Source organism: Gymnoscopelus microlampas (assembly GCF_963454915.1).
Source record: "Gymnoscopelus microlampas genome assembly, chromosome: 1".
Taxonomy (NCBI): Eukaryota; Metazoa; Chordata; class Actinopteri; order Myctophiformes; family Myctophidae; genus Gymnoscopelus; species Gymnoscopelus microlampas.
This window is the reverse complement of record NC_139962.1, coordinates 13,437,424-13,463,997: the sequence shown is the minus strand read 5'-3', so window position 1 is coordinate 13,463,997 and position 26,574 is coordinate 13,437,424. Positions and strand designations below refer to the sequence as shown.

At 41.1% G+C, this 26,574-nt stretch overlaps 1 protein-coding gene across 5 annotated transcripts; it reads right to left on the bottom strand.

The window, feature by feature from the left end:
- Positions 1-438: 438 nt before the first annotated feature.
- LOC311051402 (cytoskeleton-associated protein 5-A-like) lies at positions 439-26,379 on the bottom strand. Of its 5 annotated transcripts, none has more exons than XM_084065964.1 (43): positions 26,292-26,379; positions 25,378-25,450; positions 22,451-22,644; positions 21,878-22,084; positions 21,498-21,669; positions 21,195-21,333; positions 20,993-21,090; positions 20,799-20,912; positions 20,600-20,704; positions 20,143-20,232; positions 19,044-19,208; positions 18,774-18,902; positions 17,484-17,615; positions 17,230-17,346; positions 15,961-16,071; positions 15,753-15,845; positions 14,923-15,108; positions 14,604-14,698; positions 14,456-14,513; positions 14,150-14,275; positions 13,544-13,680; positions 12,794-12,968; positions 12,572-12,685; positions 12,255-12,383; positions 11,176-11,370; positions 10,325-10,475; positions 9,882-9,967; positions 9,530-9,652; positions 9,012-9,161; positions 8,165-8,368; positions 7,745-7,880; positions 6,826-7,019; positions 6,392-6,534; positions 5,890-6,051; positions 5,512-5,632; positions 5,192-5,371; positions 4,645-4,832; positions 4,457-4,532; positions 3,663-3,851; positions 2,910-3,020; positions 2,662-2,724; positions 1,826-1,900; positions 439-702 (listed from the first exon to the last, which is right to left on the bottom strand). In XM_084065964.1, the coding sequence occupies exons 2-43, from the start codon at positions 25,432-25,434 to the stop codon at positions 559-561; spliced, it is 5,634 nt and encodes a 1,877-aa protein (XP_083922090.1). In that variant the 5' UTR covers positions 25,435-25,450; positions 26,292-26,379; the 3' UTR covers positions 439-558. The 5 variants fall into 5 exon arrangements, with proteins under 5 accessions (XP_083922090.1, XP_083922094.1, XP_083922093.1 ...); XM_084065968.1 differs by having other exon boundaries at positions 5,890-6,048; XM_084065967.1 differs by having other exon boundaries at positions 9,882-9,964.
- Between the last annotated feature and the right edge of the window lie 195 nt (positions 26,380-26,574).

Below are 26,574 nucleotides of genomic sequence, written 5' to 3'. Positions count from 1 at the left end.
GTGACAGTGGAGCCATCAATAGAGAGTGAAAAGTCTTGGGTAGAGCGGGTGAGGGAGTTGGGACCGATGAATTCAGATTTTTTTGCAGTAGAGTTCAACATCTACACACTTGTCCCGAGCCCGTCTAAATCGGTCCGTCAACAACAAATAAAACCCAAGGCATAGGCTACCAATGACCAAGTTGCTCAGTTTCAATTACTTTTTCATTATGGTTAATATTTTCTGTTAATGCAGCTAATAGCAAAATGATGTGCTGCTCATGAATTAGGACAATACCAGTCACCAGAGAGTATGTGCGTTTTCAATGAGTTTTACGTGGAGTTTGATGCTGAATGGGCTTATGTATACTGTAGGGAGGGGGGTGTGTAAGATATTTCATAGTCATTTGATTAAAGTAGAGGGAAAAAAAGTAAATTAAAATGATTTAATTGGACTGGATTGGTTAAAAAGTTCTGTCATCTTTATTAAAAAAGTACAATAATAAAAAACAAACATTATATACATGTACATATACACAACAAAAAAAAACTAATTAAATACAGGTCAAAGCGGGCCTATTTAGCGCCCCTGCCTTAAAATCTGAAGCCTCCTCTTGATGTCCTCCAAGGTGACAGTGGAGACAGAGCTAGTTGGGCGGGCAGGGCTCTGGGAACAGGCCACTGGTCCAGAGGTGTGTGAGGAAGGTTTGTCTGCCTCCTCTTGCTGCAATAGAGAACATGAAGGTGAGATGGATTCAATCATTGCCAACATCTCAAACCAATTTCACATTAGTCTGAGAAAATGCTACAATCCGCAAAAGGTTTCCAATATGAACTGAAATTGTGACCGAGTCATTAAATGTGACGTAAGCTCAGAGAGATGATGACAATAAGGAGATGCAACAAATAATGTGCTGTCCATAAATAATGGTGATAAAAAAAATATCTGTGGTGCTTTACTTCCAAATTATTGGTATCACCTTTGGTGTCAATTTCTAAACCGGTTATTTTAGCGTAGTTTTTTAAAGGCTGCAGCATACGGCAAACAATGGCAATTTTGTTTTCGGCTTCAGCAGCGCTTACTGAAGCGAAGAAGGTTCAGTGAGGGCCAAAGTCTTTCATACTTTGCTACGCTCAGTTCAGACGTAGCAAAGTTTCCATTTCTGGACTTTAGACCCCACCCACTCAGTAGTACAGTATGCCTCGCAACACCGTGGCTCAATGCCCAAAGTTCTTATTGACCTGCTGAGGCAGAACAAAATTTGTGTTCTGTTGGGTGTATGCTGCAGCCTTAAAGGGACAGTTCACCTAAAAATAATACCTTTTTTCTATGACCAGCGGACCGGTAGGAGACACAAAGGAGACTCTTTGTGTCTCCTACCGGAACCGCTGCCGGTCATCAAGTTATTGTCTTAGGAATGAGACAAAAACTAAAACATATCCATGAATTCAAGTCTCCATGGGGTGACTAATACATAGAAAAAAGGCACCAGTTTAGTACCACTTACACACCACTCTACCCACTTCATTGTAGTGGAAACCGTTGCTGTGGTGGTCGGTGTGGTGTGGGGTGAGGCCATGCATATGGAAAGCCGCCTTAATACATAGAAAAAAAGTATTTTTGGGGGTGAACTATCCCTTTAAGGGGATGTCCATTGAATGATTTGTTTCATTAGTGGTAAATGCAATTGTTTATAACATTTCATCGCTTTATTCACTGCAACTTTTTCTTCCATTTTAACTTAGAAAAGATCTCCTGTATACACATACAGTAGATGCGTACGCCATTATTTTACAGAACACTGTCGCAGCAGTTTTATCACAATGCAGTGAGAAGCCCAACATACCTTCATGTTGTTGGTCAGTCCATGATGTTCTTGCAACACTTGCCGTTTCTCAGGATTGCAACCGGCGCCAGAGACCTTAAAGGGAGAGACTATTGTTAATTTGAAATTCTTACGCGTACACAGGAATAGTCTCCAATATTATTGAGTGTATTAATGTTACCGAGTGCAAGCTGCTTTGATATACATTGGATTTCAAACAAGTTGATACCCATATTTACTTCCTCAATTTAATACAGAATTAATTACTTAATTACCATCATTACCATGCAGGCATGTTTATGCACCATTTACAAACATGTCATTTTAACAATTGTATACCAAAAATGCACGGCTCTAAACAACTTTTATTGTAGCTTGGGAATTCTTACCTCGTCTTGTCAAACATAAAATAATAAATAATGACAGTAGTCTACTTTTTCCCGTCCTCAATGCCCCTTTTCACTCATTAACCTGCTACTTAATAATCGGTTGCCCTTGTGTTGTGGTGACATATTATTAAATTTACATTAGCATTATCAAGCTATTTGTTCTGAGGATACAGCTCCCTAAAAATCTATGCACATTATCGACACATTGGCTTGGTTTTCTTTTTCAATGTGTCATTTTTCCTTTTTATAGCCATCATCAACTACGACTTGGCCAATAAAAAAATATAATTAATTATGACTTAATTGTTTATTCCATGCACCTCATTGCATTGTAGCTTAGGTTTGTTTATTCCATGCACCTCATTGCATTGTAGCTTAGGTTTGAAAGTTTTATGTAGATACTACGGACATTTATTTAGCCTGCTGGTGCAGCAGTTTAATAGCAATGCACTTCGAACCCCAACACACCTTAACATTGGTCAGTCCATGATGTTCTTGTTGCTTTTCAGGGTTGCAGCTGGAGCCAGATACCTTACAGTGAGAAAAGACTATGGTTAGTTGATTACATACACACATTATGCATATATATATATATAAAAAAGGCAATGCTCGTGGACTGTACAGTGCATAGAGGAGGTCTTCATGAATCTGCTACCTACTCTGCCAGTGTGCAACTGGGTACAGGACTTGGTGTGCAAATGTTTGTGTATACATACCACATTTTCTTTTGCTGTTGCAGGCGTAAAAACTTGGGACTTCAACACATTCCTAAGAGTTGCCTCCAGAGTTGAGGACTCCTCTGTCACTAGGGTCATATGTTCCATGATCTACACAGACACACACACGGGTACTTTTAACACTTGCGACAAATGTGAAAAAATGTGTTTCACATCTTTAGATTAGCAGAAATGATGTCAAATTCTTCCTCACCTTTCAACCCTAGTGTATTTGTTACACCAAGTGCCATCTAAAATACCAGAAGATCTTGATAACCAATACATAAAAAATGGCAGCACTAGCAGCTGATTTCATATTTAAAAGAAATGTTAAACCTTATTTGGAACATCTAAATACTGTGTTCTTGACTGCTGCGAAGACTGGATTAAAGTTGAAGTGTAATAAATTGTCCCCAAACTTTGGCATAACCTTCATTCAGGAATACAATACATTAATTAACCTGCCTACTGATGCTGACATTGGGTTATGAACTGTCCACAGCTCACCTCTGAGACACAGCAGACAGAAATGGTACCATCTTATAATGAATGACCATCCCTTTTCTTGACCACAACGTTAATATAATTTAGATGTTAATGTTGGTCAATGGTCGCTCATATCAACCCGAGGGGTCATCAGATGTCATACTCTGTCCTTTTTATGACAACCCTCACCCAGGGCAAATTGGGCTGGGTATTTGATGAATATAGAATTATCTCACAAGAGATACACCACATCATGCATACACTGACCTTCGGCCCTTTGAGTCGACAGAGTGTGATGATCAGGGTCTTGAGCGTGCGTTGAGGTAGGCTGTTGGGAAACTGGCGAAGCTTCTCTTTGGTATACACCGTCATGAAGTTGTGAATGTCCAACAAGATCCTGTCCAAGTTTAGAGTAGCGATGATGTCCGGAAGGAACCTGGTCACCCTCCATATACACTGAGCCAACACACAAATCATTAAACAATTAGAAATCTTGTTAATTTCAACAGTAGGCAACAGGAAGTACAGTGAAATAAAATAATGATTCACAGCCTGTGTTTTAAACGCTTACTTTGTGTTTAAAGCTTTACATGGCCCAGCCCCACCTTACATCTCTGACCTGCCAATAGGTTGCTTAGGCTATCCATCCACCCAACAGAAACTCTGTTCCTCCAACACGCCTAAAAACTAAGGTGATCAGGCACTGACAGGCAGTCTCCGTTGCTTGCATTTTTTCTCCCTCACTTTTAACCTAGTCTGAGGGCTGTTTGGAAAAGGTCTTTTATTTTTTTCCCCTCCTGTTTTAATCTGTCTGTTTACTTTTGATAAAAGTTTGCTTTCATTAATGTGTTCCATTTTTAGAATGTTTGGCTATTTGTGTATTATTATGTTTTGAGCTCTCTGAACTCTAATGTGTCATTGACATCGTCTTCTCTCAACTGGAAAGCACTTTGGATCTACCCGTTTTTAAGCTTGCTATACAAAAAAGGTGACTTGGAAGCCTCAGCTCATATGTGCTGTACAATAAGTATAAGTAAAAAAGTGGAAATCAAGTCCATTACCTTCATCACCAAGTCTGAGAACTCGGAGGAGAGAGTGTAGTTTGGGAGGGCATCTTGTAAAAGCACCAGCAGAGCACTGAAAAGGAAATAAATGGTAGAGCTTAAGTGAATGCTACCTTTGTCCCCAACGTTGGGTCCGAATTCAAACTAAGATATCAAATAAGGGGACTAATTGAATGCACACATACCCGAGTACATTCGTCTGATCAGCCTTCAAGAGAAGCCGTCCCATAAGTGTATTAACAGAGCGGGTGACCTGTGCTCCATCCGAAAGCTCATTCACTCTGTTGTCTGACAGCGCAGTCACCATGCCCTCTATCAGGTCTTTCAGGACACCTGAAGAGACTTGCTGCGCCAGCACCTCTGCCTCAAATACCTGGGGAAAGGATATCATCATTGTCATTTAAATTCTAAACGCAGAGCCATCCTTTTTAAACATTACCCTGGGGCTACATAAGTGCAAGCTCATGGCACAATGCATTAGGAAGTGTCATATTTTCACATATCCTCACAACAGAATTATAGGATGTGCATTAAATATCAGCCACATTCCCCTTAAAATATCAAATCCATGTTTTCGTATAAGATATCCCACCTAAAAACAAATATTATTCCAGAGGTTTTATGTAGGGGTCATCATCGAAGTGACAGTGTGAGTGAATTGAAAGAATAACAGTGTTATAATGAGTCATTTGGGCCATCTAGCACCCATAAATCACAACACCCCATACTCACAGACAAGATACTCATGGTAATGCAGCTGTACAACTTTGAGATGTCTCTTCTAGATACACGCTGATTGGCCAGGTGAGAGCTGTGGATGAGGCGCAGCTGGAACAGGGCAGCATTTAGAAAGGGGTTCACAATTTTGACCACAACCTCTGAAGTGCTCTTCTTGCGGAACTCCTCATCCATCTGTGTAACAAAAAGGAGGATTTTAAAAACAACTTTACTTAATTGGCCTGCATCCCTCTGATTTCAGGGCCATATTTCTCCCTGTACATTTCTGAAGATGTTAGCAGGAGAGTCATGATGGAAATAGTTTGTGTTCGTACTTGGATTAGGGCTTCCATGCTGGTGTGAATGTCTTCAAATGCAATTTTAGACAAGAGCATGTTAATGCGTACAGTGGCACCTGCATTGACATTGTACACTGGAGCAAAACGTGGATTTGACCTACAAAAAAAAAAACATTTATAAGACGAGATAATTGAAGATAAATGTGTGGACATTATTGTTTCCTTGTGCATTTCAAGCAAAGAGTGGGTTAATTATAGACGTGTCAGGGGCAGCATGTGATGCTTGTGGTACACCTACTAATATGCTCAATCATTTGTGAACACAACATACAAAAATGACAGCATTGCAGGATCGGGAGGAATAATCATTGTGGAGCACACACAAACACCTTGAATCCTGAGAATGCATCTTACTTGAACACAGGGATGTCTAGAGGCTCCAAGTTATCCATATTGTAATCCTCCAGCTCGGGTAGCTCCTTTGCAACAGAGAGGTTACTTTCGAGCTCCTCTGGAAGGTCCAGGCTGAATTCCTGGTGGTGGGATGCCTGGGCAATCTGGGGTTGACGCTGACTGCTGACATTGGACAAAACATGTTGAACACATGCTCTCAAACGTCTCACCACTGTTCAATGCATCGTGACCACATGCACTCATGGTACACCACTGTTCAATGCATAAGTCTTATAACTACAAATAATGATTGATGACAGTATAAATAAACAATGACTGAATGCCACATGATCTTCCTCATCATAGTATATACAAATGAGTGAAAGGCTTTAAGCCACATCTTCCTCATCATAGCATTCATAGTATATACAAATGACTGTATATACTATGAATGATATGATGAGGAAGATGTGACTTTCAAATGACTGAAAGTCACATCTTCCTCATCATAGCATAAGTGTACCTGAGTTTAGTGGGTTTGTCAACGGCTGGCTTGCACAGCAGGCTGGCGTTGGGACCGGGTGCTTTGTCGATAAAGGACGGAGCACTCTCCTTGGCCGAGCGCTTGATCCTCTCCTCCAACATGCTCATGTCCTTGTCTGGCAACTAGTGACAAAGTAAGAGGATGACACGCTCTTATTGTGGCTGCAGGCATCTAGTATCTCTGTTTCTTCTGATAGCAGGAGGCGAAGGGCAAAACTGGCCCATGCAGTAATTCTATTTCCCCATTTAAAATCGTCCAGGTTAGTATCGGTTAGTTTTCAGGGGCAACTCTGGCCAATAGAATAAAAACAAATATTCATGAAACATACAATTACCAAAACCAAAACCATTTAAGAACCATGGACATAACCTACACATTTAAATTCAGTAGGAAAGGGACAGCAAGGTACGTACATTGCCAACGAGTTTGTAAACCTGCTCTCCAGATATGTTGTACACCACAACTATGGTTTTCAGAGCTGCGTTGCGCACTGAGGCGTCTCTGTCTCCGATGTGAACAGCAATGGCCTTGAGTGCTTTTGCTGCCGTGGGCTGGCAGACGGACACACCACACAGCTCAATAAGACAGCCTAGTTCCTCCAGACTCTCTGGATGGAGAGGGGAAAGTTCCCATTTCAAATCATGAGCAGTAAATCAAGAAAACATGAAATACCATTAATACCGTCGAGATGCACTAGAGCAATGTGCTTAAAAGGCCATACTGCAGGCAGTCTGGGATTTCTTACCAAATGACTACAACTCGGGTGTATTTTATGTTACAGCATACCATGTTACTTGCTTGATTTTAGAAGCCGTTGGGATTTGATTCAGTCACAATTTGCTTTCAATACAATGCTGTGTGAAGGAATTTGTAAAAACAAAACCTATTCAAATAAAGTTTATTATTTATATGGTATGAAAATTAACTTGCAGAGGCGTGAACACTAAATGTTATTCAATGGTTATAGTTTTGTCAAAGTTACCCTGTCATTAAATTCACAAATGAAATTCAAACATCCATGATTTATTAAACTATGCTATGATATTTGGCAAACTCAATTACTCAGGCAAGTTGGGCAACATTATGACAGGAGGAAATGCAAATATACGCGAAATTCAAACGCAATGACACAAACGTGAAATGATCGATGTTTCTGTAAGATGTATGGCTGTGTGAATATAGACAATATCATATAATGACAGCAGTATGGTCCTTTAACCCTAAAATGTCCCAGTGGCTGGTGGTTAAAAGCATGAATAATAAAGTGCTATGTTTACCAATTTGTCTGGATGATAACAGATAACATACCAGTTATTATATTTAACCACTCACCAGTTCTCTGCTTGGAGTTCTTAGACTTGGTTCCATCCATGACAAAGGGAAATATTTTGCTGGAAGGGTAAACTTTGCAAAGCATGCTCATGATGGCACGCGCATCCTTCCTCACCACGTCCTTGGATTCACCCATCTTCCAAAGAAGAAAAAAATAAAAGATGTATACATTGTATAGAGAAATATAGAGTAGATCAGGTACTGATGCAGAACATTTAAGGTAGTGTCTTTCTGCTGTGTGATGGGGGTGACTCAGATGGCCCCTGTGCACATGGAGTGTCAACAAAGATGTTCTGGACAGGCCACTGTCGCCACTGCAACCAGCAACCTGACTAAATAGTGCAACTCATCACTGTCACAACCCGCCCCCACACACACAGGACACATTTTATACACTATAAGCCTGATGCAAACACAAACCTTGAGGATGAGGTAAGGAATGAAGGAGCTGGCCTCCAGATCACTGAGGTGGTATTTCTGCTCGCTGAGTGAGAGGAAGAGGAGCTTGAGGAACTCCAGGGCCTTCATCAGCACACTGGTGTTGGTGTCAAAGAAGCGCAGTGTGAACCACTTGAGGATCAGGTCGAGGCAGGACACTATGGCGTCATTGTCAGCTTCCAGGCGCTGGAGCAGGCAAGAGCCAGAAGGACAAAAAAGGTAAAAGATGCAGTTCAATATGGAGATTCATTAAAGCATATTCGAAGAATTAGTATGAAATGCATTATACAGATTAACCCATTAAGACCTAGAACGCATCTGTGTCACTTTTTGATTTGAGCTAAAAAGCATTATTTTACACTTTGGCTATTCAAAAAAAGCAGATATACAAGCTCATAGCGCGGCACCGAGTGCCGCGCTATGAGCTTGTAGATCTGCTATTTTTGAAAAATCGTGAAAATGTGTGCAAATCTTTGGATATACATCGTTTCAAAGCGAACATTTTTAACTCAAATACATATAATTTTGTGGGTCCTTGACATGAAAAAGATTGAGCACCACTGATATAGAAACATGTTTTTCAGAAAACTGTTGGGATTTAGAAGACATTTGTAGAATCAGCTTCAGGTCTTAATGGGTTAAGATGGTTTGAAACCACTTCTGAGTGAGTCAGATGGCCCCTGTGCACATTGGTGTGTCCCCAGGATGGTGTCGGAATGGAGCGCGGGTGCCACTTGCAACCTGACGCCCCATCCAATAGTGCAACTCATCACTCTCACCCCTCCATTATGAATGTGACGCTGAATGACCGTACTGTGCTGGCTCTAACCTCAATCATGGCTGCTATTGCTTTGACGTGGTGGTGAAAGTCGTGGTGGAACAGTTCCTCTTGCAGCCATTTGGCAACGCACGGCACCATCTGAGCCTTCAACTGCTCCACATACTCATCTTGGGGAGAGCCGAAGTTCCACTTCAAAATCTTAAAACACATTTATAAAAAAAACTGTAAGCAACACATTATAAAAGACTACTGCCATGCTTGTTGAGTTGTTGTGATGTTTACAGGATTAAATCGGGTAGTTTGCTTGTAAGTTGGCTTGGCTCTCACCCCTTTAACACCGCCCCCTCTTGATTACAGCTGTTTATACCATGGAGAATATTATATTCTGAGTTGCTGTATTTTGTGCCTCATTTTCAATTTTCTGCAGTATCATTGTTCTAAATACCCATGCATAATTCAAATTGCGTCAATTTTATATTAAAATAGCTGCAAAATCGTCTACATTTATTTTTCAATACAACTTTCAAAACATATTGAAAACTCAGAAAAGTATTAGATGCAAACACCTTTAAGCTCTTTTCCTCTTTGACACGCAGCTCTTTTTTGTTGGGTATCAGAATAAAGATTGGGCCGGATTTGTCCTCTTCATCTTTTCCCTTCCCTGAGGGCTTTTTCAGCACCACTGTGCTCTGGAGGGGAGGAAAAGAGGAAAACAAATTGTGATTCAGTCAAAGTTAAAGCAGAAGGACATGGTAATGGCCAGGGAGTTATCAGAAACAGTAATAGATCTTCCATTTCAGCTCAACAATTTAACATGGAAACTCAAAATAAAATGTGTGTTTGTGTAACCCTATTGGACAAGGTCATTAACAAAGCATGGAAAACCCCTGAAAATAGCCAAAACGTTTAATGACTCACTTTTCCTTTTTGTGCCTCTTCTGTCGGTTTAGTATTCTTGGGAGGACATTTATCAGCGGCTTCTGAATCCAACCGGGCAGTTGCTGCTTTGATGGAGGAGAATACATACAGTATAATGATCAAATATGCTTACACTTCAGAGGAGACAAATTGACTGGCCGAATACAATTTAATTGCATTAACCTTACAAAATGACAAGCATACAGGTTATAAATCCTTTGCTCAAATTGACTGGCCTAATCATCTTAGATCAACTTTGCCTCTGCCAAGCACAGTTTAAAATTCAAGCCAGTGGCCTTCATGCCACAAATAGTTGGTTAGGACCCAGACTGAGACACATAATGCAAACGATTAAACACATTTCCCCCTTGCTGGGAGGATAAACGAAACAAACCTGCGATAAAACACATTTCCCCTTGCTGGGAGAGGATAAACGAACAAACCTGGGGAACTCTTGGCAGGCTCACTGGTTTCCAGTTTGGCAGTGGGACCACTGGCAGCAGGTTTAGAAGTGGGACCACTTGCATTGGGTTTGGCTGGCATGATTGATCTGGCTTTTTCCAGCAACACTAAAACCTGGTCCTTAGATGCAGGCTATAGAAGGAAGAACACTTTCACCATTAATTATAAAGCTGCTTAACAGTATAGCCAAATGTAATATATTTCAAGAAACCCAGATGCAAGCTTTCTCCTGTGAGCACACTTAAGAACAGGGGTCTTCAACGTTTTCAGGCCAAGGACCCCCTAACTGAGAGAGAGATGAAGCAGGACCCCTACTCTATATTGTATAAAATGGCGTTTCAGATTAAAGGTTATTTTTTACTTTGTCTGCTCTTTTTTCCCTCTACACCTATAGCCTCTTTGCCAAAAATAGCCGATCTATAAGCTCTCAGCGCCTCGCGATGCGAGGAGTTGAGAGCTTGTAGATCTGCTATTTTCGGCTAATGTTCCCCCCTCAGAAAAGGAATTCTAGGGTTCAAGTGGTTAAGGTAAAAATAAAAATCCTATCACACAAAGATAATTGGCGGACCCCCTATAGTAGCTCTGAGGACCCCCTAGGGGTCCCGGACCCCCTGTTGAAGACCCCTGCTTAAGAATGTAGAACAATGTTATTTTCCTTTGTTTAATTCACAGATCTATGAGAAACATGAACAGGGTGATAATTTTTTTTGTGTAATTTCTGGAAGAAACATTGTTGTGCAGTAGTACATCCTTTTCCCCCCCTCTCACACACACACACACACACACACACCAGTTTCTACAAGCGAAAGCCAGCTTTTACAATCTGGTCTACCTTGAGTTTCCCTGCAGCCTTTCTCATCTTGTCAAAGCCCAGGTGGGTCATGAAAACAGGCAGGGCATCCTGGGCCTTCTTTCTCACATCAGCATTGCGGTCTTCCAGGCAGGCATACAATGGGCCCACGCAAAGCAGCGTATCTGCAGGCGCTGAGCGAAGGGTGGCCAGGTGCCCTGTGAGCCAGCCGAGCAGCTGATGGAGGGGAACAGAGTAAGATAATAACCAATCAATGAATGTTTATATAGATATTCAGACAATGAAGTTAACCCATTGAGACCTGAAGCCGATTCTACATGTCTCCTAAATCTCAGCAGTTTTCTGAAAAACGTATGTTTCTATATCAGTGGTGCTCAATCTTTTTCATGTCAAGGACCCCCAAAATTATATGTATTTGGCCGCGGACCCCCATCAAAACATTTTGTTCCAGGGACCCCCAGAAGCAAAGATTTGAGTTAAAAATGTTCGCTTTACAAATATATATATATTCAAAGATTTGCACACATTTTCACGATTTTTCTAAAATAGCAGATCTACAAGCTCGTAGCGCGGCACTCTGTGCCGCGCTATGAGCTTGTATATCTGCTATTTTTGAATAGCCCAAAGTGAAAAATAATGCTTTTTAGCTCAAATCTAAAAATGACACAGTTCCAGGTCTTAATGGGTTAAGGTAGGGTAAGTGATTTTTTTTTTGTTAAAAAAGGTTAAAGTACTATATTCTGATGGTAATCATTGCTACAGAGCGAACAGGGGTCTCTCCAGCTCTTTAGTAAACAGAATATAGTACATTTTTACATTTTTTTTAATATTAATTGTTTAGTCATGGTCGCTATATTGATATCTGATTTATGAACTGCTTGGCCAATTTCAACGTACAAACCCTGCCTGCAACATCATCTCTTGTACTACTGTATGTCTCGATTGTCACCTTGACCTCTATGTCCCAAAACTTAAATCATCCCTTTAGTTGAATCCGCTTGATCATTCCCACCAAGTTTCATGAAAATTCGGCCATATGTTGTCTATTTATCTATTTTTAAACCATGGACAGTACTGTATAGACTCAGAAGACATATCACCTCCTGTCTAAGGAAGGGGTTCTCCTTCCTCAACTCCTCAGACAACTCCTCCCCCTCCAGCCATTTCTTAATACCGGTCTGTTCCACCCAGGCAGTCAGGGTGGCCAGGGCTGCAGCACGGACCATGTTCTGGAGGAATACACACAAGAAACATCGTAAAACAGTAATCCACTGTCAACCATCACTGTAATCAGCAAATTAACCCACATAGGGAGCATAGTAGATAACAGGTAGGTAGTTTAATGCATCTAGTAAAACAATATGGCAAAAGCCATTTAGTGCAGTTAGAAATAAATAAATAATCAATCTTCCTGTACCTTGCCGTCACCAAGGACAGTGATTACAGGTATTCCAAGAGGCTTGATTTGCTGCTGGATGCCAGGACCCATGGCAACGGCCATCTGCTGAAGGATGGATAGGGCCTGCTGGACCTGAATGAGACATATAGAAGGCTCAGATCAGCATCTCAGTACATTTCCATTTTGTTGGTTGGCCTGGTAGGCCAACATTAAGGCTGGTTGTGAGACACTACTACGCACCAGGATCTTGTTGGAGTCGTTGAGGCGTGCTTTAAGTGCAGTGGGCAAGTCTCCCACTGTGGGCTTGATGAACTTAGCTTCCGAGATGACCGCAGCGACTTGGTCCAGCCCTTCCTTGCGGACCTTCCAGTTTTTGTCCCCAATCTTTTCAACCATTTCCCCAGTTATCTTATCACTGAAAGAGACATACAATGATCAGATTGTAACCACCCATTGTTTTACTTCAGCAGAGTGGCCCGATGGACAGCTTGTGTAATTTCAGGATCTAGTTTACTCTTTAATCCATACTTTTATGTTGTTATGTATATGCCATCTTGTATCCAACTGTATGTTACTGGTATTGTAAACTACTGGTTTGTTTACTCAGTGTCCTATATTGGCACTTTGGCAACCAGTGTACCACCTTCTTGTGTAGAAATTTGGTATACCAAGAAATACTATTGTTTAAATTAAAACTAAATACAAATATGCAAGCACTGTATACTAGAGAATGTACACGCACAGTCCAGCGAAAGTGATAATCAGATCTTTCCATGAGAACGTACATGGATTAACCTTTAGTATTATCTTTGGCTACATCAATCTTTGGCTACATCAACACTTACATTTCCCGCTGGTAATCAAATCTACTGCCATTACTATTCCCGCTGGTAATCAAATCTACTGCCATTACTATTCCCGCTGGTAATCAAATCTACTGCCATTACTTCTCATTGGACAAACTTGTTCTGAAATTGTTCAGAGACTAACCTGATGTCCGTGCGTGGCAGCATATCGGTGATGTCTCCCTCTTCCTCATCTTGCTTCTCAGCCTCCTCTCCTTCCACCTGGCTCTCACGCCCCTTAGCAGAGCCCCTGATAGGTGCAGGAGGGGCCTGGCCTTGCATCTAAGGGACAGCACATAACATGAGCAAGATTAATCTCAGTGCAGAAGACACATAATTGGCATACTGCTGTTGATAGGATACCAGTGAACTGATCAGTGAATATTCCACTCACACACTGTAAACAGTTGTGCTAGGGATACTGTATTAGTCGACTAGCATATTTACGCATAGTTTTACACATTTACATTGAAATTACTGTCATGTCTTAATACAATTTAACATGTTTTGGGGCAGCAGTGGCTCAGGATGTGAAGTCATAAGGTTCCCGGTTCAATCCCTGGCTACCCCTGGGTTAGTGTTGAAGTGTCCTTGACCAAGACACTGAACCCCCACTGCTCAAGATGAGTAAGACGGTGACTTGCATGGTTTCCTCCACCATCGGTGTGAATGTGTGCATGAATGGGTCAATGTAATGCACATTGTAAAGCACGTTGGATTAAGTTGCACCATTTGTGGTTGAACACACTACCTTCTGAAACTCTGCATCAATCTGGGTTACTAAGGCGGCCTTCTCATCCTCAAAGAACATCCGCAGCGGAGATCCCATGTAGAGGTACATGACGCCCAGGAGACAAATGGCTGCTGTGCGAATGGCCTGCAACAAACAACCACACATTTAAAAAATGACAACCAATATGTCTGCTTCATATTTCTATGTTGTCAAATTTGATTCTCAAAGTAGCTACACCTTACTCTAGCAAATGAGTTTGTGCCTTCACCCCGTAAGATTATAAAGAGCAAACAAACACCATGCAATGAGATGTCAAACACTCACAGGATTTGTGGCTTTCAAAGCAGTCTTCACATGGTTGATGAAAGCTTTCACATTCATTCTGGAAGGACAAAAGCGATTGAAACCCGATTGAAAAGGCATTTAGACTCTGTAAATCCAAAACCTGTCAACTGTCACTGAGTGCGCTTACCCTGCAAAACCAAACTCTTTTATGGCATTAGCCAGCCAGCTCAGTGTCTCAGCTTGATTCTTTGGATTCTTCTGTGTGAAGGCTATTGAAACAACCTAAGTGAGGAGTTAGTTTCAAGTTAGTTAGTTTCAAAAATAGAAATGCTAAATACACAGACCTATATTGGCTCCCATAATAAAAATGAACTCATTACACATATCTTAATCTAACATGTCAACAGTGAACTTTACAAACAGAATCAATACAATATCAAAATGCAGGGGTAGGTTTAATCTTTCCAAAATACTGTAGAAAGAAAAAAGAATGCCATCTTTGTCACCTGCTCAGCTATCCAAGGCAGAGTACAGGCCTCCCCGATAGCAGTCAGGGCTTCCTTGGCTTTTCCTCCACACTTGATGTCTCCCACTTTGTCCACCAGAGCTTCCAGCACTGCAGAGCCTGATGTCGTAGAGAAGTTACCTCTCTGGGCCACCACAGCTACCACCTGCAGTTTTAACTGCATCACCTGGAAAAACAAAGACAAATTGTCTTCTTGAATCAAATTAAAACGGTGCACATTTTAACCGATTAAGACCTGAGGCTGATTTTAAAAACGCCTTTTCTGAAAAACTATTTATTCAAAAATTACCAAAGAGAATATCTACTGTACATAGCAATAAGACCCCCAAAAGGGGTTCCCAGCTTGAAAGGTATAGTTACTTGGGGTTCCAGGTCTACTCTAAATGGGGTAATAAGTCCTTCCTTCAATGTGTGTCAGTTGTAGACAGAGGCTGATTTCAACTGGGCTGTCCTGCAGTCTGTCAAACTTCATTCACTCATAGCCAGGGCTATAAGTATATAAACGCAGTAAGGGGAGGTACCTGGGGCGGCAGTGGCTCAGGGGTAGAGTGGCCGGGTAGAGTGAACTGGAAAACCGCAAGGTTCCCAGTTTGATCCCGGGCTGGGGCGCTCCCCTAGAGTTAGTGTCGAAGTGTCCTTGAGCAAGACGCTGAACCCCTAATTGCTCCCGATGAGCAGGTTGGTGCCTTGCATGGTTTCCTCCGCCATCGGTGTATGAATGTGTGTGTGAATGGGTTAATGGCACAATCAATGTAAAGCGCTTCGGATAGAAGCGCTATATAAATGCACCATTTACCATTTACCATTTACCTGAAAGTTGGTCTCCTTCCAGCCTGGTTTCCCGGACAGCATGCGGACCAGAGCCTGACAGGGCATCTCAGTGCGTTCAATCTGCTCCACGGTCTACACAAAACACGGCCACGGTTAAGGCTAGTCTTTTGCATACTACTGAAGAACAGCAAAAATGTTTATATAAAATTACAGACCTAGAATGAATCATTTAGATAGTACTACTGACCTGAAGGAACTCCTCCATGCCAGCCAGCCTCTCCTTCCAGTTGGTACTGTCCAACTGCTGCACACAGGAGGCTGGAAGGACAGCAGCAGCTTTCTCTTGGCACACCTCCATCTGAGGACAGAAGAACCATCGCAAAGGTCAATGCTGCCCTCTCTCACTCCCACACACGCCACGTGCAGTGGCTATTGCGAGCTCCGGAGAAACTACAAGCTCACAAAGTGTTAAAAGTTCAGCTCATTAAAGCCTTCTTTCCCAGCAGAAAAAAACTTTGCGACTATTTAACCCTATTGCGGGAGGGTGTGTCGTATGTGTGAGATGAGCACGTCTGCATGCATCCCACCCGCAAAATATATATATATTATATATATATATATATATATATATATATTAGTGATGCGCGGGTCGGGTTTTTTCATGACTCGGCCCGCCCTGCCCCGGAACCCAACCCGCCTCAACCCGCCCGGCGAACCCATATATAAATCTATGGCTCAACCCGCCCCGTGACCCGCGTTTTTTTTTTCTTTCTGTAAAATCATGGTTACAAAATAATCCCCAAGTGTATTCAAACTGTTTTATTGTTATTATTCTTATTAGGAATAAAGACAAAACAAGATCATGTTATTATTTATTTTTTTGCGTGTGAGAGTGTGTGACCCGCTCACCCGCAGCCCGCATAATTGCCTCCGAAATTCTGACTCGACCCACCCGCGCCGCGGGTTACGGGTCAACCCGCGCATCACTAATATATATATATTAAAATATATATATATACAAAAAACACCCGCAGACTTTTGTTGCGGTTCCTAAGCACCTAACCGACGTGTTAAAATACAAGAATGCATTGACGTGTTAAAATACAAGAATGCAGCAAGCAGCTTATAAAGCCTTCCTTGTGTCAGATTCAAAACAGCAGTGCCAGCCAATAGCCTACTGATGTTTGTTTATTGAACGGTCAAAGCTTAGCACATGTCGAATGTAAAATAAGAGCACTGTGCCGTTTTCACTGTTGCAACACTTAAAATGAAATAACACGTGTGAACCCATAGTCATAGCTATTTGGCATAAATATTGAGGTATGACATTTTTTTAATTGTTTTTATAAGTAAAAATAAATTGATTGATTTATAATTGATGATTTACTTTTTGGGAAAGTAGAACATGACCTGTACTTGCCCGATGGGCAAGTGCCTCTGAGACCTTAGTGTCAACCCCTGAGCATAAAACCAAGAGAACTTGCTGCATGGTCATTTACAGTGTATGATCACTCACAGAGAGTTCCGTTTCCAGCACTTCTTTAGCCTCTGCCACATTTTTGCTTTTTCCTGCCTGGGATCGTGCTCCAGCTGCTGCTGTCGTCTTGGTTTTCTTGGTAGCCACATCAGCCTTCTAAAAGATAAATTATATATATATATATATACACAAATATAATATGCTGCTCATTGTCACCTTTTTAATTATAATATATTTTCTCTAAAAAAAAAAGTGGTGGACAGAAGGAAAGCTAAAATCTCTATGATCCTTACTTTAGGTAGAGGGGTCTTTTTGGGAGGTCCAGGGGCCACAGGTGCTGGTTTCAAGGTGGATGCAGAACTCTGCGTCTGTGCTGCTTTTTTCTTTCCCCCAACAACCTCTACCTTGTCAGCAATCTCCTTAATCTGAAGAAACAAACAGTGATATGGAAATGAGAAACTGGTCATTTAAGATGCATGGAAACAATTATGTCCGCTGAAAATAAACCCTTGTTGGTTGTCACAGGGTTCAAACACATTTTCCGTTTTGAAATGTCATACTTTAACTATTTTCCACACCGTACAAATCGCTGGATGAACCGTTTTATGTTCCATTCTGACTATGTAGGCTAATGTTTTCAAATAAAAAGATGCCTTTGTCATACAATAGTGTCACGTGTCAAAAATAGCCAATCTACAAGCAGATTTTTTTTTTTAAATTACCGCCAATGATGTCATGCTCAAAATAGGGACGCCAGGTTGAAAGTGGTTAACGCCAAATCCAAGTAACGTTAAAATGTGCAATGCTATTGGTGTCCCCCCCCCCCAACCACCACCACAAGGGATGTTAATGTACAATTCACAAATGAATTGCTTCATTGCAAAGATGTATCCTCTTGGCTTATGTAGCCAAGACAAGTTGTGATTTGGCACTATAATTGTTTTTTACTATTCTAATTAGCCATCAGTGTAGGTTATATTATGCCATGCTTATCAACAGCAGCTGGTGTTTTTAAAATGCCGCTGCAAGAGCTTTTATTCCTCTGGTAGTTCCCATCTAATAAGGGATAGTTCACCCCCAAAATTACTTTTTTTCTATCAATTAATCACCCCATGGAGACTTGAATTCATGGATATTTTTTTGTTTTTGTCGCATTCCTAAGCCAATAATCTGATGACCGGCAGCGGTTCCGATAGGAGACACAAAGAGTCTCCTTTGTGTCTCCTACCGGAAGCGCTGCCTACCGGTCCGCTGGTGATCAAATTATTGGCTTAATGCGACAAAAACTAAAAAATATCCATCAATTCACGTCTCCATGGGGTTTTCGATAGAAAAAAAGTATTTTTTGGGGTGAACTATCTAACTATATAAAATTCAACCATTTGCTCATTGGCTTGAACTGAAATACACATACAGATGACTCACTGCATGGGATCCATGTTATCTGCCAATTATCACGAACTGCATTGACAAAAGCAAGTCACACAAAACCGTAGGGATCACTTTCCTAGCATCTCAGACTATTCAGTATACAATCCATTCGTGTGAGCACCTATATTAGTAGGCATTTCAATGCAGCTTACCTTATCGAGCTTGGTTTTATCAAGGTCAGCCAAGAAGGGGTTAACAGCCTTCTCTCCTGCTACCTTCATCATAGTTGCCAGAACGTCGAAGGCAGCATCACGCACCTCAGGAGCTGAATCATTGACTTGCTGCCAGGACAGAAGGGAAACCCAAAACCTTAATATGCTACAGCTATTGTGATGTCTTTGATGTACAGTTGTACACAAACAAGATCATTGACTATTATGACAGAAGTCAAGTATTATGTGGTAGTTTTCAGAAATGTTGACCTTGAGGGCAGCAGTACAGAATGATTTGACCAGCGGCTTTGGCACGATATCAGGGCTGGTGACACGAATACTCCTGGCCAGAAACAAGGATGCCTGTTGCTTCACTGAAGGGTTTTTATTGTCCATCACAGCAAGAACATCTTCACTCACATTTTGTAGAGTCGTCTGAGGACAAAAAGTACATCAGTTATATAACATACTCAGAGCAAGCACCAGGAGGGACTTGACACTGGCTGCCCAGCACTTTTAAACTTCTGAGTGGACACATTCAAGTTACAAGGCATGTTATAATACAAATACAATCCATTTAACAGTGTTTTATTGAACATCCTCACTCAGTTGTTTGAGGGCAATCACAACTAATGATATAGAGCAGGGGTCTTCAACAGGGGGTCCGGGACCCCTAGGGGGTCCTCAGAGTTACTACAGGGGGTCTGCCAAATCTTTTTGTGATATGTTTTTTTTTTCCCCTTAACCACTTGAACCCTAGCATCTCTTTTCTGAGGAGAACTTTAGCAAAAAATAGCCGATCTACAAGCTCACAGCGCCTCATGCTGGGAGGCGTTGTGAGCTTGTAGATCGGCTATTTTTGGGAAAGAGGTATACTAGGTGTAGAGGGAAAAAAGAGCAGACCACGTAAACAAAAAAAGTTGAATCTGAAACACAATTGTATACAATATAGTGGGGGTCCCTGCTTCATCTCTCTCTCAGCTAGGGGGTCCTTGGGCTGAAAACATTGAAGACCCCTGATATAGTACACTCCAAAAACTGCATAGTGTGGTAGATTGTGGTAGATTGGCTTAAACATGGACTCTTAATTAGCAAGCCAACTAAGCAAGTCTTTATACAAGGAAACACATCTTTAAAAGCAGATGCACACAAGAGGCACTAGAACAGCTATTTCTCAATGTCAACAAGAAGAACACCATTAGACATTTGAAAAGAAAATGAGCAATGTTAAAACAATCAGAGCCATTAGGGTTCAACAGCTAATTAGCAATAGCATTCAGGCCCATAAGTACAAATATCAGTTCTGTCATTCAATAACATTATACATGGCACTATGGCTATGGGATGAGCTAGAGGGCTACCAACTCACACAGAGGAAAACAGCGTCAATAGCTTCTTGCAGAGCTTGGATCACCAGAGCCTTCTTTTCCTTGAACTTCTCCAAAATGGTTGGCACCACCTAGATAGAAAGATTGCAAAGTTAGGATTCACACATTTCACAGGCTTTCCACTTTAAATGTGTGGCTATATTGTCTGACACTCCCCCATAACCATAAAGCCTTACATAACCTTTTATTCGCACAGACCATCGAGACTCTGAGGATGTTATTTGAAAATGGTGGGAGACATTAAGTAAGTAGCCTTGGGAACCAACTGTTCTATTCTAACCACAAGGCATTGGTCAATGGGGACACTGAGCAACATTAGTACGTTTATCATATTCAATTACTCTGTAAAGACTTGCACTGTCTGACAGATTTCAAAATTTCATGGCAGGCCATAAATCACATGATCAATCCTGAATTCAAGTTTTCCAGTGCTCTTACCTGGCCTGCGTAGTTGCCAAACTTCTTTCTCAAACCAGATGCCAAAGCAGCTAGGCATTTAGCTGCCAGAGCTACCAATAAAACATTGCTGTCTTTTCCAATGACCTACAACCAGAAGAAGAAAAAATGTTTTTGTCCAGTACACATCTTTACCATGGATAATTTGAAACCCTGTCAAGTGGCTAAAGGACGACAGTACCTTTTTCAATGCCCGCACCAAATCCCCGTAGTCCCCCTGTTCTAGCTTGGGGTTTTTAGCTAGTGGCTCCAAGGCTTCCAGCGCCTCTTTTCTCTCCTGCCATTTCTTTGCCTCCTGCAAAGACAGATTAATTTAACACTTGCCGGAGCTGCTGTAAGAAAATATTTCCCAAACTGTAAATGGATAGAGCTTACGATCTTCTCATAGAAATCCTTTGGCAGTTTAGAGAGGATCTCCACTGGCTCCAGGAACTCGTAGGCATCGACTTGCTGGGGCAAGTCCTCGGTTTCATCTAAGAAAAAGAGAAAATGTCATTTATCTCAGCTAAAGTATGTATACCATGATCTATGCTGCAGGAGAGAACGGAAACAAGTGAGTGGACTTGTGTGTACGTACTGTCATCCTGGTCCTCTGATGGTTCAATCTGTTGTTGCTGTTCATACTTGGCCCTCAGATCCTGTTGGGATCGAAGGAAGCGGCTCTGTCTGGGGGCTCCTTGAGGCACTTTAGCCCATTCCTCCTCCAGCTCCTTCAACTGAGAACACACACACACAAACACACATCAGAACATATATACACAATGTGCTCCAATGCATGCATTAGCAAGTAATATTACAAGTAATTCATAAGCACTACAGTGAGCAGATACAGGGGGAAAAAAATGTAACTGCATTTAGTGATATTTATACAGTGGTTTACCTGTACAGCGTTTAAGTTCTGAAGCGATGGCCGGAGAGCATCTCTGATCCATTTGTAGATTTCTACAGCCAACAACCTCGCTTCATCCCTCACTGATTTGTCTCTGGACTCGAAGAGCTTCGGCAAAATTTTAACAATTGGCTTCACGGGAAAAGTCTTGAGTCCAAACTCACTAGGAGAAAAGCAAGGATACAGAAAATGGCTATGGCTATATAAAGCTCTTATTTCCTGGGTATTAAATACATTACATTCATCATTGACATAAATAATTTCATTTCACTACTAAACAGCCATCAACTCGGCACATACGCAGAAAAAATGAAAACCGTTACAAAAAGTCCTGTTCATAACAGAATAGCCATTTCATGTCCCTGTAGTACCTCAGAGCTCTTCGTATGACTTCCACACAGGCCAGAACAATCTTTGGGTTCTTGTTGTCGAGGCCCTTGATGAGCTCTTCCTGGACAACATCAGCCTTTTCTATCTCTATATACATGAGGCAGATGTCAGAGCCCAACTCCTTGGCCCTCGCCTTGGGCTGGTTAAAGACCTTAGAGACGACGCCACTCACTACCTCACCCACTGACCTGCAGATGGCACAAAAGGGCAAAAGATATATGGATTAAAAAACATCACACTTATTAATGGTTAATTACTCAACGAGAAAATGCAATATTTAAAAGGACAAATGTATGCATGAACCATTACATTCCAATAAAACTAATTTTGTATTCCACGAGGTTTAATGTGCAATAGCAGCATAAACGAAAGGATTAATTTCACACATTGTTGGCTACTGTAACCAATAAAATACACAATTGGCCTACATGAAAGATATAGAACAGAAAGGGTGTTTAGCAAATAGTAGTCTCATTAGCCTGACTTCTAATAAAGAAGAAAACAAATATTGATTATTTTTTTTGCCCATCTGCAGGGTACATTGATCTACCTACCTGGTAGCAACATGAGCATTTTCTACAAAAGAGAGGGCAGCTTCGAGGCCCCTCAGCTGGGCAACTGCATTGGACTCTTTCACAAAGTTCTTGATGAGTCCAAGGAACTTCCCCCATTCTGGGCTTTTATCATCACCAATCCTCTGAAATAGCTTCAGAGCATCCTCATAGCCCTGTAACCTGGCCTTCCACACCTTGGGAAAAAGACAAAAGGTTCATGACAAAGCTATTTTACCATGCTGGTCAAATTAAAGGAGCACTACTCATGCATGCTCATGGACCAATAATTGCAATTGCACCAATAATCGAGAAGTTAAGCTCATTTGCAAACTGCAAGCGTGCAAGTAGCCGCAAGCAACTTGGGTGCTTTAATGCAGGGGTTTTCAACCCTTTTCATGCCAAGGACCCCTAAATTGATATACATTTGGCCACGGACCCCCAATTTAAAATGTTTTGTGCCAGGGACCACAAGAAGCAAAGAGTTAATTTTCGCTTTAAAAAATATAAATATTCAAAAGATATGCACACTTTTTCAAGGTTTTTCAAAAATAGCAGATCTACGAGCTCATAGCGTGGCACTCGGTGCCGCGCTATGAGCTTGTATATCTGCTATTTTTGAAAAGCCAAAGCTAAGTGGTTAAAAATGATTGTGACGCTATGTTAACTAATTTTGCTGGGGACCCCCTGGTACTCCCTCAAGGACCACTGGTGGTCCCCGGACCACTGGTTGAAAACCACTGCTTTAATGCAATGCAGATAACTGCATCGAAGTTGCTTGCGGCTAGTGCGCAAGTATCTATCACTGATACAAATCATATACTTAGCTTTGCAGATCATATACCCAGGGTTCCCACACATTTTTACCACAGAATTTGTAAAACTTTTCCAGAATATTTAACCCAATTTCCAGGCCTGTAGAACAATCATTCAGCGCAATAATGAGTCTCTTAGTCTTACTCCTATGTGCAATGCCCAAAGACAAGCAGTGTAGCAAAAATAAACCATAGAATGGTACAATTCCATTTTCGTGCCAAATTTACTAACTATGCATCACACTACAGCACATTGTGAGCTTGTAGATCTGTTATTTTTGTCACTCCGGTATACATTAGGCTGCAATCACGCAGCCCGTTCGTATATTTTTATATCATTACACAACATATTTTGTGTAATGTTGTAGATGTTTTGGAAGAAAATTGTATTAACAAAATCAATAGCCAAAAACAATACATAGCCAAATATTTTTCCAGGACCCTAGACAAATTCCAAATCTTTTCCAGGACTGGAAAAATATTTTTCTAATTTCAAAATATTTCCAGGAATTTCATGACCGTGGGGACCCTACCTATCTTTTGCTTTAACGACCCCCTATATTCAATAGGGAGTCCGGGGACCCCTAGGGGTCCTCAGTTACCATAGGGGGGGGCACCAAATCTTTGTGTGATAATGTAGTTTTTTTTTGGTTCATTTTTTACATTAACCACTGATGTGGCATCCCTATTCTGAAGTGAACATTAGCCAAACATAGCCGATCTACAAGCTCGCGTTGTGAGCTTGTAGATTGGCTATTTTCGGCAAAGAGGTTTGCTGTAGACGGAAAAAGAGCAGACCCAAGTACAGAGTCAACGGTCAAGTATTGAGGGTTTAAGTGGTTAAATGTCTGAAACACATTAGCATGAATCCAGCATATTAATGCCAGAAAACAGTGCTGTCAAACAAGTCTATGAAGCGAAATATGAAGTCCATGAAAAAGTTTAATCTGCAACACAATTGAATACAATATGTAGTGGTGGGGGTCCCTGTTTCATCTCTCTCTCTCTCAGCTAAGGGGTCCTTCTTGGGCTGAAAAACGTTGAAGATCCCTGCTTTAACATATTTAAGCAGTTGCATGTTAGTTTAAGATCCGCATGACATCTTACCGAGAGAGAAAAACAGGGTAAAAGGATAGGTGGGCACTATAGGGACATCTGGGCACCTTGATGTAAAATTGGCCAAAACTTGTCCAAAATATTAAAATAAAAAAAATGAAAATGGCCTTAAGTAATGTAAGGTATACATGATCAGAAAATGTTTAAACATTCGAAAATGAAGGTCTAATATTTCTACAATTGCCACAAGTTGCTACAAAACTAGCCATGGTTCACATGACGCTCGTCTGTCACAAGCGTCATGGAACCGAGTGTTCCTGGTTTTCGATGTGTTTACATTTACAACTCTCACATGTACATAAACGTTCAAATTTCAAATATAAAGTGCTGACCCCCATGCCACGGGTTTAACAAGGTGAGCCGGCAAAGGTCTAAGTACCTGAATATTCCGTATTGTTCAATAAAAAGCTTTTCATTCCGATCACCAGCCATTTTCTCCAACGCTTTCAACTATGCGACACTACTGGTTTGGAGGTGTATTGCACTCTGATACTTTACAACAAAATAAATAAATAAAAATAGAAAGTGGCCGCCGATGGGATTAAAATGCTTTTTATTGAACAATACGGCAGATACAGGTACTTAGACCTTTGCCGACTCAACTTGTTACATCCGTGGCATGGAGGTCAGCACTTTATATTGGAAATCTGAACGTTTATGTACATGTGAGAGTTGTAAATGTAAAAAAAATCGAAAACCAGGACCACTCGGTTCCATGACTGTCATGGTATGACAGTCATGTCATATTTCAGGGCTACTACAAAACCTGTATATCCAGTCATTTTGGCGCATAAACAAGGATAAACTTAAGTCTGATAATGCTGTACCGTGCATGTTCACATGTTCACATGTATACTTTGTTAATTATTTGTCAAATATTAAATGTAACATTTTGGACAAAATAGCCAATTTTACATCGAGGTGCCCAGATGTCCATAGTGCCCACCTATCATGTATCCGGAAAACAGTTGCATTAAATTGTGAGCTGTTCGTGTTTACCTTGTGTTCACATTTCTGCTCCACTGGTAATTTGGCCCAATCACTTTCGTCCGTCATGTTTCTCTTTGATTATCTGTGAAATGAATGCAACATGCAGGCCCTGTAAACAGACATGTCATGAAACAAGCAAAAAACAAACAAACGACGGTGGAATAGAAACATTATGGTGACAAACTCAGAGTTAGTTAGATATAAACCTTACTTAACCGACAAACAATATACAGAGACGTAAATGAATACACATGAGCGAACATGGCTGTTAACAACAACAGCGTTGCTACCAGATCAGTGTTGCCAAGTTTTGCGAGAGAAACAAGCAACCAGGTCTATGAAAAAAGCGACTATGGGCCACATGAGCACTTTAAACCGTCGGCTATTAAAAAAAAGAGCCGATCTACAAGCTCACAACAAACCGCGACGCGTTGTGTGCTTGTAGATCTGCTATCTTCAAAAAAAATCTGGAAGAAAATGTGAAAAATGTGCAATATTTTTTAAACATTTTAATGACACATCTTGTATAGGGGGGTTCCTGGTATACAATATTTATGGGGGTGCACAGACAAACAGATACATAGCAATTTGGGGGGTCCTTGACACGAAAATGTTTGATTATCACTGGTTTAAACAACCTCAAAATAAGCCCAAAAAGAACAACAACTACACACTTTAGAAATAAGCCCCAAAAAACGTCCGCAACCACCAATATTTACCAACAACTTCACAGAAAAACAAGCCCAAAGTAGCTTATAAGCAAACCTGACAACACGGTACCAGACGTTAGCTGAAGCAGAGCTGAAGCAAAAAGGACTTTGAATAATAGCTTTAACACCAAGTACTAATGTTAGCAGTAATTCTGCCAAATAACGCCAAAGCGAGTCACTAATAATCATCACCAAAACGCGAACAAGACTTACCAAAAACACAAGCACAACTATGAAAACAAATTATAAAAACAGCGAGCTTCTGTATTCTCAGTCTACGCTTCTCTCGATCTGACGTCTACTACTGCACCACCTCACACACATAAACAGTCAAAGTACATTTGAAAGCTAGATCTTACCGCTGATTGGTTCAATACAGTGTTGCCAGGTTTTGCGAGAGAAACAAGCAAGCAGTTCCAGGAAAACAAGCCCAAAAGAAGCAACTCAGGTCACATGAGCACTTTATAAACCTATATGCATCTATAAACTCACAACA